At 55.6% G+C, this 14,317-nt stretch overlaps 1 protein-coding gene across 1 annotated transcript; it reads left to right on the forward strand.

Moving 5' to 3' along the window:
- The first annotated feature begins 1,488 nt into the window (after positions 1-1,488).
- INKA2 (inka box actin regulator 2) lies at positions 1,489-12,842 on the forward strand. The gene is made up of 2 exons (XM_059488036.1): positions 1,489-1,634; positions 11,072-12,842. Exons 1-2 carry the CDS (start codon positions 1,599-1,601, stop codon positions 11,978-11,980), a joined length of 945 nt encoding a protein of 314 aa, XP_059344019.1. The 5' UTR covers positions 1,489-1,598; the 3' UTR covers positions 11,981-12,842.
- The last annotated feature ends 1,475 nt before the right edge of the window (positions 12,843-14,317 follow it).

The raw sequence follows: 14,317 nt of genomic DNA on the forward strand, positions 1-14,317 counted from the left end.
ATTGGTTTCTGTAAACAAACAAGCAAACACACTGAATCCTATTATCGTCTATAAAAATGTTTTCCTTCAAAAAATAAGGACCTGGAGAGGCAAAAATTTTAGCCAATCTTTGTGAAATTTATGGGAAAAAACCAAGTAACTACATTTTTAATCCCAAATTTGAAACCACAAAGTAGTATTTCTCCTCCTATCAAGTTCTTTAGCATTGCAGAGCAACTGAGGCTAAAATATCACAGGGGACTCAGCATTTATCATCTAAACAACACATTTTGCAAATAAGATGAGAATAATATTTATTTGTGAGAAACACTCAAAACTTCAAACCCTTTCAAATTCAGCGCAGTTATGAAGTCTGATGATCCAAAAGCGTTTGTATTTTTGTCCCTGCTCGCCTGTCCATCTGTTTGGTGTCCTGCGGTGAGAAGCGATATTGGAGGCTGTTGATCTGAGATAAAAGAATCCTGCTCTTAGAGGGGCTCATCCGTGGCTGCGACATCCCCACACCCGGAGTTTTCCAGGAGCTGCTGCGTGCGCAGAGACTGGCACGGGCTGAAACAGCGAGGGCAAAAATAAACCGCGCTCAGGCACCGTGCACACCTGGGAACACCTGGGAACACCTGGGAACACCTGGGAACACCTGTCCCTGCGGCTCTCTGTGTGCTGGCCTGGCACAGGGCGCATCTGGTCCGTGTGTCGGTGTCCCGGCCCGGTCCGTGTGTCCCTGTCTGTCCCGGTCCGTGTGTCGGTGTCCCGGCCCGGTCCGTGTGTCCCTGTCTGTCCCGGTCCGTGTGTCCCTGTCTGTCCCGGTCCGTGTGTCGGTGTCCCGGCCCGGTCCGTGTGTCCCTGTCTGTCCCGGTCCGTGTGTCCCTGTCTGTCCCGGTCCGTGTGTCCCTGTCTGGCCCGGTCCGTGTGTCGGTGTCCCGGCCCGGTCCGTGTGTCGGTGTCCCGGCCCGGTCCGTGTGTCCCTGTCTGGCCCGGTCCGTGTGTCGGTGTCCCGGCCCGGTCCGTGTGTCCCTCTCCCGGCCCGGTCCGTGTGTTCCTGTCCCGGCCCGGGGCCCCGCCATGTCCCCCGCGCTGCCCGGGCACAGCCCGCGGTGAGGACGGAACGGGGACACCGCAGCCGGGTGGCTTTGCAGTTTCTCCCGATTAAGGCCATGTAGGTTAATCCGCGCTTTCGGCGGGGTGGTCCGCGCCCGCGGAGCGACGTGCGGAGCGCCGAGCGCCGCAAACTCCAGCGCCAACTTCGGCGGGGAGCGGGGAGCGGGGAGCGGGGAGCGGGGAGCGGGGAGCGGGGGACGGGCGGGGCGCGGGGCCGGCCCGGGAGGAGCGGCCGCCGCCTCCAGCAGCGCCGCGGCCGCCGGGGCCGGGCCGGGGGATGCGGCCGCCCCCGCCCCGCCGCCCGCACACGCGGCCCCGCCGCCGCCGCCGCGCTGCGCCCGCCCCGCGCCCTGTGCCCTGCCCCGCCGGAGAGCCGCGGACAGACACGGGACAGACACGGGACAGACACCGGACACCGGACAGCTTCCAGGAGCCGCCCCCCGGACACCGGACTGCCCCCGCTCCTCCCCTCCCGCCGCGGCCCCGCGCCCAGCCGGGCCATGGAGCAGCACCTGCGGCGCCTGCGGCAGGAGCTGGTAAGGGCCGGGAGTCGGGGCACCCGCGGGGCGGCTTTGGGGGGCCCGCTTATGGGTCTTGGTCCCGGTGCTGCCATCCCCGTGAGCAGAGGCAGGTCCCGGTTATGGGTCGGGGTCCCGCCGCTGCCATCCCCATCCCCGTGAGCAGAGGCAGGTCCCGGTTATGGGTCGGGGCCCCGCCGCTGCCATCCCCATCCCCGTGAGCAGAGGCAGGTCCCGGTTATGGGTCGGGGTCCGTCCGTCTGTCAGAGAAACCGCGGCGGGGCCGTGCGGGGGCTTTAGGGACCAGCTGCCCGCCCAGGTCAGAAATCAGGGAAGCAGCCGCAGAGATGGATTGGAACAACTTTCTGTGAGTCGGAAGGATCTAAAGGGAGCGCGCTGGCACCTCCGGTAGCCTGTGAAAGTACTTGTTTAATAGAAAAGCCTTTGTGAGAAAGGAGCGGTGTTTTCGCCCTCCCGCCGCTCCTGCTCGGGGTAGCCCCGGTCCCGGGGCTTGCCAGGGCTTGTCCAGCAGCCCGAGGGGATTGCTGTGCTCTGGGGCTGCAGAGCACAGCGATCTGTTCCTGCGGGGCTGGGCAGCAGGAACCGATCCTTCCCAAAATAGGGCTCCAGCGGGGCTGGCTCGGAGTCTGCGTTATTATCCTGATAAATGGATAATGAGAACAAAAGGGGAAGACAAGGCAGAGCGAGAACGGCTGGGTGAAGTTTCCGAATGAGAGAAGCTCCCGGCATGGACTGGAGGGAGGTGATTCCAGCCGGGTTCGTGCTCCCCGTGCATTGCAGAATCGCTCTGTGTGCGTGACCCTGTCCCTGAGGAGCAGGCGAAGCTCCAGCTGTGCCCAGGGCAGAACCGGGGCTGGAGAGCCCCGCGCTGCTCCACATCCCGGTGCCTTGTGAAACACGGCTGGGGCAGTGCCTTTTGCTCCGCATAAACGTGGCAGCAGTGACATTTAACCCGCTGCCGTTCCCAGTGCTTCCCCAGCAAACACAGGAGGTGAAAGACAAACTAAAACAAAGGAGAATGGGAGTCACTGGTGTGCTGTACCCTGGGTGTGATGAATGAAATGCAAACTGCCAACCGGGGCATGTACAGAATAATCTGGCAGCCCTTGAAAATCTGAGCTGGGAGAAGGAATAGCTTCCAGAAGAACATCCTAAGAATAAGGTTCCTAAATCTGTGTTTTGTCTTCTGACCAAATCAGTTTTGTTATCGGAGCAGTATTTTTGTAGAGGAGTCTGAACATTGCACCTCTGAGTCTGAAACATGCCTGTTCTGTAGTGCAAAATACAACTTCTGAAGAGTCAATATATTCAACAGAAAAGGTCATCCCTCACATTTAATGTGAAAGCCAGAAAAAATTACTTTAAATGAGAAAATTCTGGCTTTGTTCAGTCCTTGCTATAATGCAGGAATTTATTTTTTTTAATTATAAAAATGCAACAGTTTTTATTATATGAATAAACCATGACTTAGCCTGGCATAAATCTGCGTATGCTTGGCTTGAAGCCCTGGGAAGGGGCAGTTGGAACCCTGGGAAGGGGCAGTTGGTGCCTGGGAAGGGGCAGTTGGAGCCTGGGAAGGGGCAGTTGGTGCCTGGGAAGGGGCAGTTGGTACCTGGGAAGGGGCAGTTGGAGCCTGGGAAGGGGCAGTTGGTACCTGGGAAGGGGCAGTTGGAGCCTGGGAAGGGGCAGTTGGTACCTGGGAAGGGGCAGTTGGAGCCTGGGAAGGGGCAGTTGGTGCCTGGGAAGGGGCAGTTGGTACCTGGGAAGGGGCAGTTGTCACCTTGAGCTGGGCGAGCTGTGACTCTGCTGGGAGCAGCCCGTGTCTCTGTGACTCTGCTGGGAGCAGCCCGTGTCTCTGTACATTGGGTTTTCACCAGCCCCATTGGTTCCCCTCGCACAGCCCGGGTTTTGTTGTTCAGGACTTCCTTTCACACGGGTGATCCCAGCGTGGTGTGAGCGGCTCTGGGGACATCCGCAGGGTGCAGCTGGACAGGCCTGGGCCCTCCTCCTCCTCCTCCTCCTCCTCCTCCAGCTGCAGGGCCGGTGGGAGCTGCAGCACTGGAACCCCTCGGCGCTGCCCGGAGCAATCCCAGCCTGTCAGAATCCCTCGTGTCCCCGCAGCCCGGAATGGAAACAGAGCAGTGTTTCTGTGGAGGGCAGCGAGCAGCCCGGGGACAGCTGGGCCCATCTGCACCCTGGGCACTGGAGCTGGGCTGGGGAGCTGCTGCTCTGCCTCTGCCTCTGCCTCGCTGCGGGGCAGCTCCTGCCAGCCTGGGCTGCTCCAGAGCCACAGGACATGGGCAGGAATGTGAGAATGGCTTTGGCCACCGGAGTGGGTGCAGGGGAGTCCAGCTCTGGGCATCCCATGCATTTAGGAACACACCAGGCTGTGCTGTGGCCAAGGAGCAGCCCTGCTGTGCAGGGAGATTCTGCAGAACTTCCCTCGGTGACCAGCCAGGCTTTCTAGGGCTGCTCAGTGTCACAAGGCAGGGTTAGAGACTGTCCCATTAGCAGAAGTTCAGTTTGTCTCAGTGCAGGCAGCCTCTGGTGTGGCAAACCAGACTTTTGGCCAGTTTTGAGGAGATTTTCTCAGAAAATAGTGGATGTTGGCACAGCTCCCAGTTCCCAAGGAAAGGCTATCTTCCAGTGCAACTCAATCCCCCAGCAGTGTGAGACAGGAGGATTCCAGCTCTGTTTTTCCTTTCCCTTGCTTTGTTTACTAAAACCACATTTAATGGCTGGTGTGTTTGGCTGGGGGCCCCCCTGTGTCACCTGTGTGAGCTGTGCCAGGCAAGGCAGCCAGTGGGGCACTGCCCTGCTCTCCCCGTTTCCTGTGGGAAAGCTGTGCCAGGGCTGCCCAGGATCAATCTGACCCCTTTCAGTCAGTGGGGAGAGCTCTCCCGCTGCAGCCGCCTGCTTCCCATTGTAAGCTGATCGTTTCTGGCATGTGTGGTGTCCCTTTGATTGGAATCCATTCAGAAGCTTCCACAGCAGTGCTGGGGAGCCTCGGCTGACACAGCCATTCATCCCTGGGAGCAGGACACCCTCGGCCCGGGCAGCTTTCCCAGGGCTGTGCCAGCTCTCTGCACCTCGGCTGCAGGAAATGCGTGAGACCTTTTCTGCTCTGGGAGCCCCTGGGCTTCGTGGGTGCACTGTGGCTGCTGGGAACGTGCTGGTTTCCAGCTCTGGTGATGGAATAATAGGCTGTGCTCCTGCACTCCTGTCATCTGTCCTCCCCTGGCACTTGTGAAATGTGCCCCAGAGCTTGGGAGGGTGCCATTCCTGCCCTTTATCCCCATCCTCAGCGCCCTTTGGTGCATTTGGGATCTGCAGGCGTTGTCCTGAGGCACAGCAGAGCTGTCACAGAGTTATCTCAGCTGAAGGCTCAGGTTCAGCAGGAGCTGTCTGGCTGGGGAATTGGCAGAGAGGAGTTTATTTCTGTGCTGCACATGGCAGTGCCTGCTGCACCCTCAGACAGCAGGACAGCTTGAACTGATGTGCCCAGCACCACCCATGGACTGTGGGATGGGGCATGGGGCTCTCTGCAGGTGGAATAAATCCTTGTTTTGTGTCTGGGACTGCTGAGTCCATGGGGCAGATTCATCTGGCATGTGGGGTATGTGTGGTGTAACAGGCCAGGGGGCACAGCCGTGTTAGCTGTGCCTGTAACCTTACTTGGCTGTGCTTGTAACCTCGCTTGGCATGTTTTGGTCTGGCAGATGAATCCAGGATATATCTGGGCTTTCTGTTGCTTTCTTCTGGGAGGAAAAGTATTTCAGTCACCACTCTGACTGGAACTTCTAATGTTCTTCCTGCACATTTGTCATAAACGCATCGAATTACTGAGTTTGATGAGTCTGACTCCCTTCTTACATTAATTTATGTCCTGGTAGACAGTGTTTCTTGCTATGAATATCCTGCAGGAATAGAACATTGGGTCCGGCTGCAAATACAGCCAATTATTTTTCCTCTTTGTCTGACACCAGGTCCTATTCCGGTAACTGTGTCACGCTCCGAGGGCTGTGCTGTGTTTGCATCCTGCTCTCTCTGCAGGGGCAGCGCGGGTGCTGTGCAGTGTGCCAGGCACCAGGGACAGCCCCGAGGGCCCAGGGCCACTGCTGCAGCTGCAGCAGGTGGGAACAGGCAGCTCCAGGTGATGCAGGTCCCAAGGGATGCAGGTCCCAGGGATGCAGAGCCCTTTTTGGGTGATGGGAACAGGCAGCTCCAGGTGATGCAGGGCCCTTTTTGGGTGATGGGAACAGGCAGCTCCAGGTGATGCAGGGCCCTTTTTGGGTGATGGGAGCAGGCAGCTCCAGGTGATGCAGGGCCCTTTTTGGGTGATGGGAACAGGCAGCTCCAGGTGATGCAGGGCCCTTTTTGGGTGATGGGAACAGGCAGCTCCAGGCAATGCAGGTCCCTTTTTGGGTGACCTCACCCTGCTGCTGGAGGCAGAGCAGGAGGGTGGGTGGTGTCACAGATCTCATCCCTTGGTGTTCCTGAGGGGATGGTGCAAAGGAGTGACTTGGCAGCAGATGTCCTGTCGTGTTTAACTGGGGACAGAAGGCAGTCACAGGTTTGGCCTCTGGGTTATTTCCAGAGCAGCCACCTAAAGATGAGGGTGGATTTTTCAGACTACCAGTTTCACATAATCAGGAATGTTAAAGAGCAGATTCCCAGGACAGCAGGTCTGTGCTGAGAACTGACACTTCTAACCATCATCTTCAGTGGCCAGTGGTCTCTCTTCTCCTTGGGCTGTGAGTGAAATCTGAAGTTTGGAGTTATTTTTGGCCCATTTTTATCCTGGTTGAGGAGAATTGATTTTTCTGATTTGCCTTTAAGCACAGGGAGTGTGACTGGGAAGCACAAACAATATCCTTGCAGTGGGAAGGAAGGTGGGTAATGGAGTGGTGTGAGCCACATCTGTCATGGTTAACATCTGCTTGGGGTCTGTTGAAATTGTTATGAGGGGGAGTCTCAGGTTCAGTTTCAGCATCCTTCCTCTTTCAGATAAACTGTGAGCTCACAGTCAGCATCCCACGCACACCTACCCTGGGAATAGGTAAAAGAGAGACTTGAAATTATTGTGATAAAATGCAAGGACTGAAGGACAGCTGCAGGCCCTTGGCATGCTCCAGGGGAAGGAAAAGAAAGGTGGAACGAGGGGCTGGGGAGAGCTGTGTGTGAGCTCTAGTGTGCAGCAAGGCCATGGCCAGCCACAACTGCAGGCTTGCAGGAGATTAATCCAGTTACTGACCCAAAGGGAAACACAGAAACAATATGGTCAGCTCAGCAGTTCTAAAATAATTTCAGTCTCTCTTATGTCATCTGCTTTAAATACCAATTGTTTGGTGCTGCCTCTGTTGCCCATCAGAACTATTATTAAGAACTATTTGCCATTTGTTCTTTCCTGTCCTCTTAGCAATAACTTCCTCTGTGTGCATTTCTTTTTCCTAAGAGCTGCACATCTGTCTTCCTCCTCGTTGTGACAAACACACTCAGGGCTCTTCTTCCCAGCTCTGGGCTTTTCCTTTCCATCAGCAGCACCGAGCTGGGGATGCAGGGCTGTGGCTGCAGGAGATGGGCTGGAACTGATCCTGAGAGCTCAGAGAAGGGAGGTGTAGCAGGAGAACACCAATTCCCAAAGGGGCTGGGAAAGGTTACTGATTTACCTGGGAAGGGGAAGGAAAATCTCCCTTGTTTGTGGATCTCAGGTGTTTGGGGTTGATGAAATGCCAGTAACTGCTGGAGAAGGTTCCTTGGGCCAGGTTCTGTGAATCAGTGGTGGAGATCAGTGATTCACCAGCTGGGTAAAGCAGTTGTGGGTTATTGTTTGGGGTGAGGAGATCATGGACAGGGTGGCTTCCAAAGCAGTTGTGGGTTATTGTTTGGGGTGAGGAGATCATGGACAGGGTGGCTTCCAAAGCAGTTGTGGGTTATTGTTTGGGTGAGGAGATCATGGACAGGGTGGCTTCCAAAGCAGTTGTGGGTTATTGTTTGGGGTGAGGAGATCATGGACAGGATGGCTTCCAAAGCAGTTGTGCTTTGCTGCTCAGGATGGGGCACTGCCAGTGCAGAAACCACTCTGTGTATGAGCTCTGGCAGCTTTGCTTTGGTTCCCCCCATGTTGAATATTCCCTGACGGTCATTTGAAAGTGAAATTTTGAGTTTTGCGCTTCAGTTCTCAGTGCTTGGGGTGTCTGCAGTGTGAATGAGCCTTGCTCTGAGGAGCACTGAGGCAGAGCTGGCTCCCACCTGCACAGGAGGAGAGCCAGGTAACACCTCAGAGCTGCAGAAGGAACCTCTCCCAGCACACCCCGGTCCCGGGCACCGAAGGGGAGCACAGCCCTGTGAGTACTTGTCTTGCTTCAAAAGGCATGAGTTGGCTTGTGCAGAATTAGGCACCAAATTTTTCATGCCAATTTTTAGGGATTGCAAAAGTCTCAGGGATAATGAGATCCAATTTGAGGCATCTGATTTTTAACTGGTGTATAGAGCTAGATTTGGGTATCTGCAAGCTGTCCTGGTTCTAAGAGGGCTTTTTTGGAAGCAGAGAAGCCAAACCACCACTTGTGTTGAAAGGCTGAGTGTCTCAGGTGAGACACCTGGGGACACAAATCTGAGTTCCTTGTGCATGAAGTGTGTGACCCAGAGCCAGTGAGGGCTGTCCCTTCAGCCTGGAGTTCCCACCACCTCCAGCAGGGCATCCATTTGATTTCCAGCCCAATCTGCTGAATTTTTTGCAGAATCCCTTTTTCTTGTCACAGAGCAGGCAGTTCAGTCCTGACCCTCTGCCAGGGAGGGGATCTCTCCTCCCTGGGACATTGTTCTTTTTCTGGAGAGCCTCAGAGAAGCCAGTCTGGACTTGGGAGAGCTGAGATCTTGGCAAGGAGGAGAGGCTGGCAGTGAGACACGGGGGCAGGTTTATTTTCCCTCCAGAATTTTCTCTCCAAGGTGAGTGCTGTTAATTGCAGGTGGATGGAATCCAAGCCCCGCGGGCTGTTCGGTCACCAGGCAGTGACTTCACCCTGGGCTGGGCTTCCCTCTCTCTCCATTCTGTACAACACTGAGCAGACACCGAGAAGAGCGGGAGATAAAGCAGAGCGGGTTGGTTTGCCTCATTTTCTAGCTTGCACAACCCAAAATTACAAAAGTGTTTGCCCGCAGGGTTGGAAGGCTCGGGATGTTGAGAGCTCGGTCGCTGCTGGCGGGGTTCACATTGCTGGAGGGGCTGGAGGGTGGGATTGCCCCTCCCAGGGCAGGGAACCAAGGGGGCACAGCCCAAAGCCCCCTCTCCTCTGCTGTGCTGCCAGGGCTCAGCCCAGGACCCCCACTCATTCACAGGAGAACATCTCCTCTTCTCTCCAGCAGTTCAGCTGCCCAGGCTGGTGCTGGCCCAGCTTTGGCAGCCCCAGGTGCTTGGTTCAGGAGGAGAGGTGCTGCCTTTGGGCTCAGTCTGTTCCTCTGTCTGTTCCTGTGGGGCAGCTGGCTCTGCCTGTGAGCAGCACTGCCCACACTGCCCAGGAAGGGTTAATGCTCCCGGGGCTGGCCTGGCTGAGCCCTGCAGAGCTGCCCCAGCCCGGGGCAGTTCCCGGGGGCCCGGGGCAGTTCCCTGTAGCTGGGGAATTGCCGGGCAGGTGCCAGGGGGGCTGGAGGAGCCCCGTCCAGGGCAGGACCCCGCGCTCCCCAGGGCGCGATTACTGCCCGGGGGATTTGGTGGGAATGGCCAATGAGGGGCCAGGCTGGCTCCAAATCCAGCTTTTTCCAAAGCCCCAGATAAACCAGACTGCCATTAATAAGGCAAGGAGGGTTAGGACGAGCAGCATCTCAGCAATCTGGAGAGGTAAGGTGCAGTTCTCTCTGAGGCTGGCCCCAGCTCGGGGTGGGAACAGGGACACGGTGAGGATGCAATTGGGACATTATTTGCACCTCTGCAGCAGGAGTTTATTTGCTGATGCTAAGAAACGCCATAGCTGGAGGCTCTGGGTTGTGAAATCAGGAAGCTGAGCACAGGTTTTCTGTGTCTTTGTAGTTGTGTGCTCATTCTGGGTGATAAACAAGTTCCTTGAGAGGAAAACTCTGAAAAATGTCTGTAACCTGCTGGTGAGTTTAGTTCCAGGTTCTGGGGTTTGACATGGGATTTGTGGTCCGAAACTGTGGAGCAGTTTCCCCTTGGAGAGCTGGGCTGTCACAATTCTCTGACGGCTGCTCTTCCTCACTGCTCAGCTCCACGTACAGAGATGGAAATAGAGCGAGTAATTGAGCCAGCTTGGGTAAAATGAAGGAGATGTAGGAAATAAAGCTTGCTAATGTAAAGCTGAACATAAGAATAACAGAAAAAGCTGGCCCTTTTCACCCTAATCTTGAGATCTGTACAAGAAATGGTGATGAGCTTTTTAGAGTGCTGGTGACAGCGTAGGCTGGAGCTGCCTGGACGGGGTAATCTCTGCAAACCCCTCAGCAGAGTGAAGTGACACGGCCTCGCTGCAGCCCTGCCAGCCCCACTCCCCTCCTGCTAAAAATGACTCATGGCAGCTGTTGGGAAGTGGAGCCCGTGTGTTTCCTGGTGCTGCTTTGGGAATACGATCCAGATCCTGCAGGAGAGAGAGAAAGCAGCAGAGCGAATAAAGGGGGAGCTGGGAAGCTCTGGAGAGTAACTTGCTTATTTTAAGCCTGGTGAAGAAAGTTCAATCTTTGTAGTGAGGTTCAGGGACGAAGCAGAACTGCTACTAAAGGTCCTAGCCTGGGAATCAGAGAATTCCTGCTTGAATGTAAGTAATCCTGGAGTTTGTTTGTTGTTCTGTGCAAAATTTCCAGTGCATTGAAATGTCTTTGATTGTCCTCTAGCGAGAGGGGCCTGTGCTGAGGGCATTGAGGGCTGGAGATGGGTTATGGAGTAACAATTTAATTCTTCCTGGGGTTTATTTTTAATCTACTTGAGCACTTCAGGTGAGGAAGCAGGGCTCTGTTCTGGCTCCTGATTTCAGCTGGCAGCAGGGCACAATGGACTCAAAAGCACGAGAACATTCTAAAACTGGCAGCAGCCAAACCCATTCATAGTTCTACACCTTGGGCTTCTGCCTGCCAAGCAATTAATGGGAACCCAAACTCTTTATTTTTGTTGTCAGGTCAAACAATCCACTTCTGTCAGCTCCTCTTAATCCTAGAGGGACGCTCCTAGAGAAATCTAAGGAGAATCGGAGTGCTGTTGGCTGAAGTGGGTGCAGTGCAGGTGGGATGGATGGCAGAGGTGGCCAGGAGGAAGGGCATGGCCCAGCGAGCTGCTCAGCCCTGCTCTGCTGCCCTGGGGACACTGCTGGGGACCCTGACCCATGGGGACACTGCTGGGGACCCTGACCCTGGGGACCCTGACCCATGGGGACACTGCTGGGGACCCTGACCCTGGAGACCCTGACCCGCTGTGCTCTCCCCCACAGCTGTCCATGAAGGAGGTGGGTGACGGGCTGCACGAGCAGATGAACTGCATGATGGGCGCCCTGCAGGAGCTGAAGCTGCTGCAGGTGCAGACGGCCCTGGAGCACCTGGAGCTCTCGGAGCAGCGCCACTGCTGCAGGAGCGGCACGGGGACGGGGCTGGGGGACACCCAGGGATGCTGCCCCCCGTCCCTGGCGTGTCCTGTGCCGCAGCCAGCCGGCCTGTGCCAGCCTGCTGCGTCCCCAGAGAGCCACCAGCCCCGGGACAGCCCCTGCTCCTCGCAGAGCCTCTGCAGGGACGGCGTGTGCCCCCCTAAGGGACCCTCCTCAGCGCCCCGGGCACCGGAGCCGGGCCAGGGCACGGCTGGGGCGTGGCCACCGTGCCAGGAGTGCCCGGGCTGTGACGATGGCCACGACTGGACCTCGTCCCTGATGTCGCAGAGCAGGAACCGGCAGCCGCTGGTGCTGGGCGACAACATCTTCGCGGACCTGGTGGGCAACTGGCTGGACCTGCCCGAGCTGGACAAGAAGGGCGACAAGGGCGAGGCCTCCCTGTCCCTGAGCAGGTCCCAGGAGCTCTGCAGGAAGTTCTCCCTCACCACCAACATCTTCAAGAAGTTCCTGCGCAGCGTGCGGCCGGACCGCGACAGGCTGCTCAAGGAGAAGCCTTGCTGGCTCCCTCCCGAGGACAAACAGCCCCACATCTCCAAGAGGTCCAAAAAGATCAGCAAACTCAAGGGCACGTTTTACCTGCCCCTGCACGGGAACCTGCAGAGCCACCACAGCAAGGCAGAGAGGTGCCCAAGGGCAGAGGGCCATGGTGAGCTCCCCAAGGTGGGCACCAGGAAAGTGCCCGAGCCCAGAGACTACAGCCAGGCAGGGTTTGACATCAACACGGCCGTGTGGGTGTGAGCCTGCTCTGCCCAGCCTCTCACAGCTCTGCTCTGCCCAGCATCTCCACACCCACCGCCAGCTGGAGGCCGCCCACCTGCTCAGGGACTCTGACAAGAGAGGATCCTGCAGAAATGCTGCACACGGAATTTTCTGCACAACTCCAGCTGCAGGGACTGCCTGAGCAGCAGCTCCACCTGGGGAGACCTTTGGGGACCAGTACTGGCAAAAATAATGCAGATCTTTAGCAGCTTTAGGGTGAGTGGTGCCACAGGTGAGCAGCTCCTGGTGCCAGGCCCATTCCATCATCTCCAGCTCAATGGTGCAGCACAAAATCCACAGTGTGCATGTGTGTGTATGCGTGTGCAAATATATATATATATATATATATAGTTTTGTTTAAAAAATCTATTCCTGCTTGTGTGCACTTGAAACTGGGTTACAAACCAGGCATCCCAAGCCTTGTACCTGAAGCACTTGTTATTTAAATGGAAAGAAATATGTTTGAATTTATAAGACTTGAACAATTGCTGAGTGGGGGCCAGACCCCCAGCTTTGGGGGAGTTTCCCCTTAAACTGTGTCCCTGGTGCCCTGCCAGCATCTCTCCCTCCCCTGCCAGTCCAACCAGGGGGCACCAGGCTCCTTACAGGGGGTTTGTGACCGGGGGTCTCGGTGGGTTTGCCCCTTCCCCTTGTCCCTGTGGATTGTTGCAGGTACAGCGCTGCTGAAGTTCATGGTTGGATTTTCTCCAGATGCAAAGTTCAGTGCCCCATCTCCTGTTGTGTTCCTGTTGCTGTTGTACAAACCCTGCTGTGACAGAACCAAGTTCTTCAGCGTCCGACTCTCTGAGAGTTCCAATAAAGTGGGATTGTCTCACTCTGCTCTGGGACACCCTGGCTCTGTTCTCTCACTGTGGGGGTTCCCTGGCTGTTCCCACCTGGGGCTGGGCAGTGTGGGGAGCTTCCATTGCAGGAGAGGTTGTAAATCCTGGCACAGCTCCCTGCCAGGGTGCCAGCACTGCTGCAGAGTGAGCCCCTGCTCAGCCTGAGCCTGCAGGGCTCCTGCAGCCTCCCCATCCCTCCCCATCCCTTCTGCCCCCCAGCAGGGACACGGGCAGGGGTTTGGGGTTTGGGGAGAGGCTGCTGCCAAGGGAAGAGCCCCAGAGCTGGCTGGAGAGGGGCACAGGGGACAGGGATGCTGGCTCAGCCATGGGGAGTGTGACCGTGTTCACAGGGTTTCTTGGATGAGGGAAGAGATGAGGATCTGACTCCATGTTTCACAAGGCTGATTTATTATTTTATGATATATATTACATTAAAACTATATGAAAACAATAGAGGAAAAGGTTTCATCAGAAGACTAGCTAAGAATAGAATAGAAGGAATGATAACAAAGATTTGTGGCTCGGGCTCTGTATCCGAGCCAGCTGACTGTGATTGGCCATTAATTACAAACATCCAACATGGGCCAATCCCAGATGCACCTGTTGCACTCGGCAGCAGCAGATAACCATTGTTTACATTTTGTTCCTTTGTTTCTTTATTTTAAACACCCAGCTCTGCTCCTGCTGAGCTTCCCCAGGCTGAGGCCGGCACAGCACAGGCAGAATTCTTGTTCTGCTTTGCAAATTAAATATAGGCACAAGGCAGGCCGTGCTTGTGCCCATACAAGGAGAGGAGCAGGGCAGCCCCCGAGCTCAGCACTGCTGCAGGAACCCGAGCAGGCTTTGTCCTTCCTCCTCGTGGGCTCCAGGGCTGCTGCTTCCCCCTTTCTCCTTTCTCTGAATGCTGAGAGGCTGCTTGGGAAGCATTTTGTTTTCCTCCTCTTTTATCAGCAGTTCATCCTGTTTGTTACCTCCCCTATCCTTTCCAGAGGGTCACCAAAGAGAAGGAGTTTTCCAGAGAGAGGAGCGGCTTTGCATTAAAATAGGATTTTCCAGGGTGTTTGCAGTGACAAATCCAGTGTGGGCTAGGCTTCAAACGTTTGGAAATAGCAAGAAGATGCAGCTGCATCTCAAAGTTCTTAAGAGAAAAAAATATTTAATAAATATTCTTTATAGACATTCAAATAATGAAGAATATCACCCAAGCCAGACATCCTCCCTAATTTACTCTCCAGAGCAGGATCTGCTAATAGATCAGAGTTGGATTTGTGAATTACCATTTCACCTCTCCAGGGACTTTTCCTGAAATTATAATGGCTTTTGCTCCTCTTTTTTCCCTTCATGAAACTGCCACGAAATTGTTCTCCATTATTGAGTATGAAACCCAGCTAATTAGCACAATGGCAGCGTGTGAGGAGGCCCTGGCTGCGTTCTGCATGGCTGATAGGAGTGAGTGGCTAATCCCAGACACGGG

The sequence above is a fragment of the Ammospiza nelsoni genome, chromosome 23, assembly GCF_027579445.1.
Source record: "Ammospiza nelsoni isolate bAmmNel1 chromosome 23, bAmmNel1.pri, whole genome shotgun sequence".
NCBI lineage: Eukaryota > Metazoa > Chordata > Aves > Passeriformes > Passerellidae > Ammospiza > Ammospiza nelsoni.

Excerpts from the sequence above, each read along its gene's own strand:
- INKA2 (XM_059488036.1), top strand. The coding sequence starts at position 1,599 with ATGGAGCAGCACCTGCGGCGCCTGCGGCAGGAGCTG. Across the intron at positions 1,635-11,071 it reads GGCGCCTGCGGCAGGAGCTG|CTGTCCATGAAGGAGGTGGG; the intron begins GTAAGGGCCGGG and ends TCTCCCCCACAG.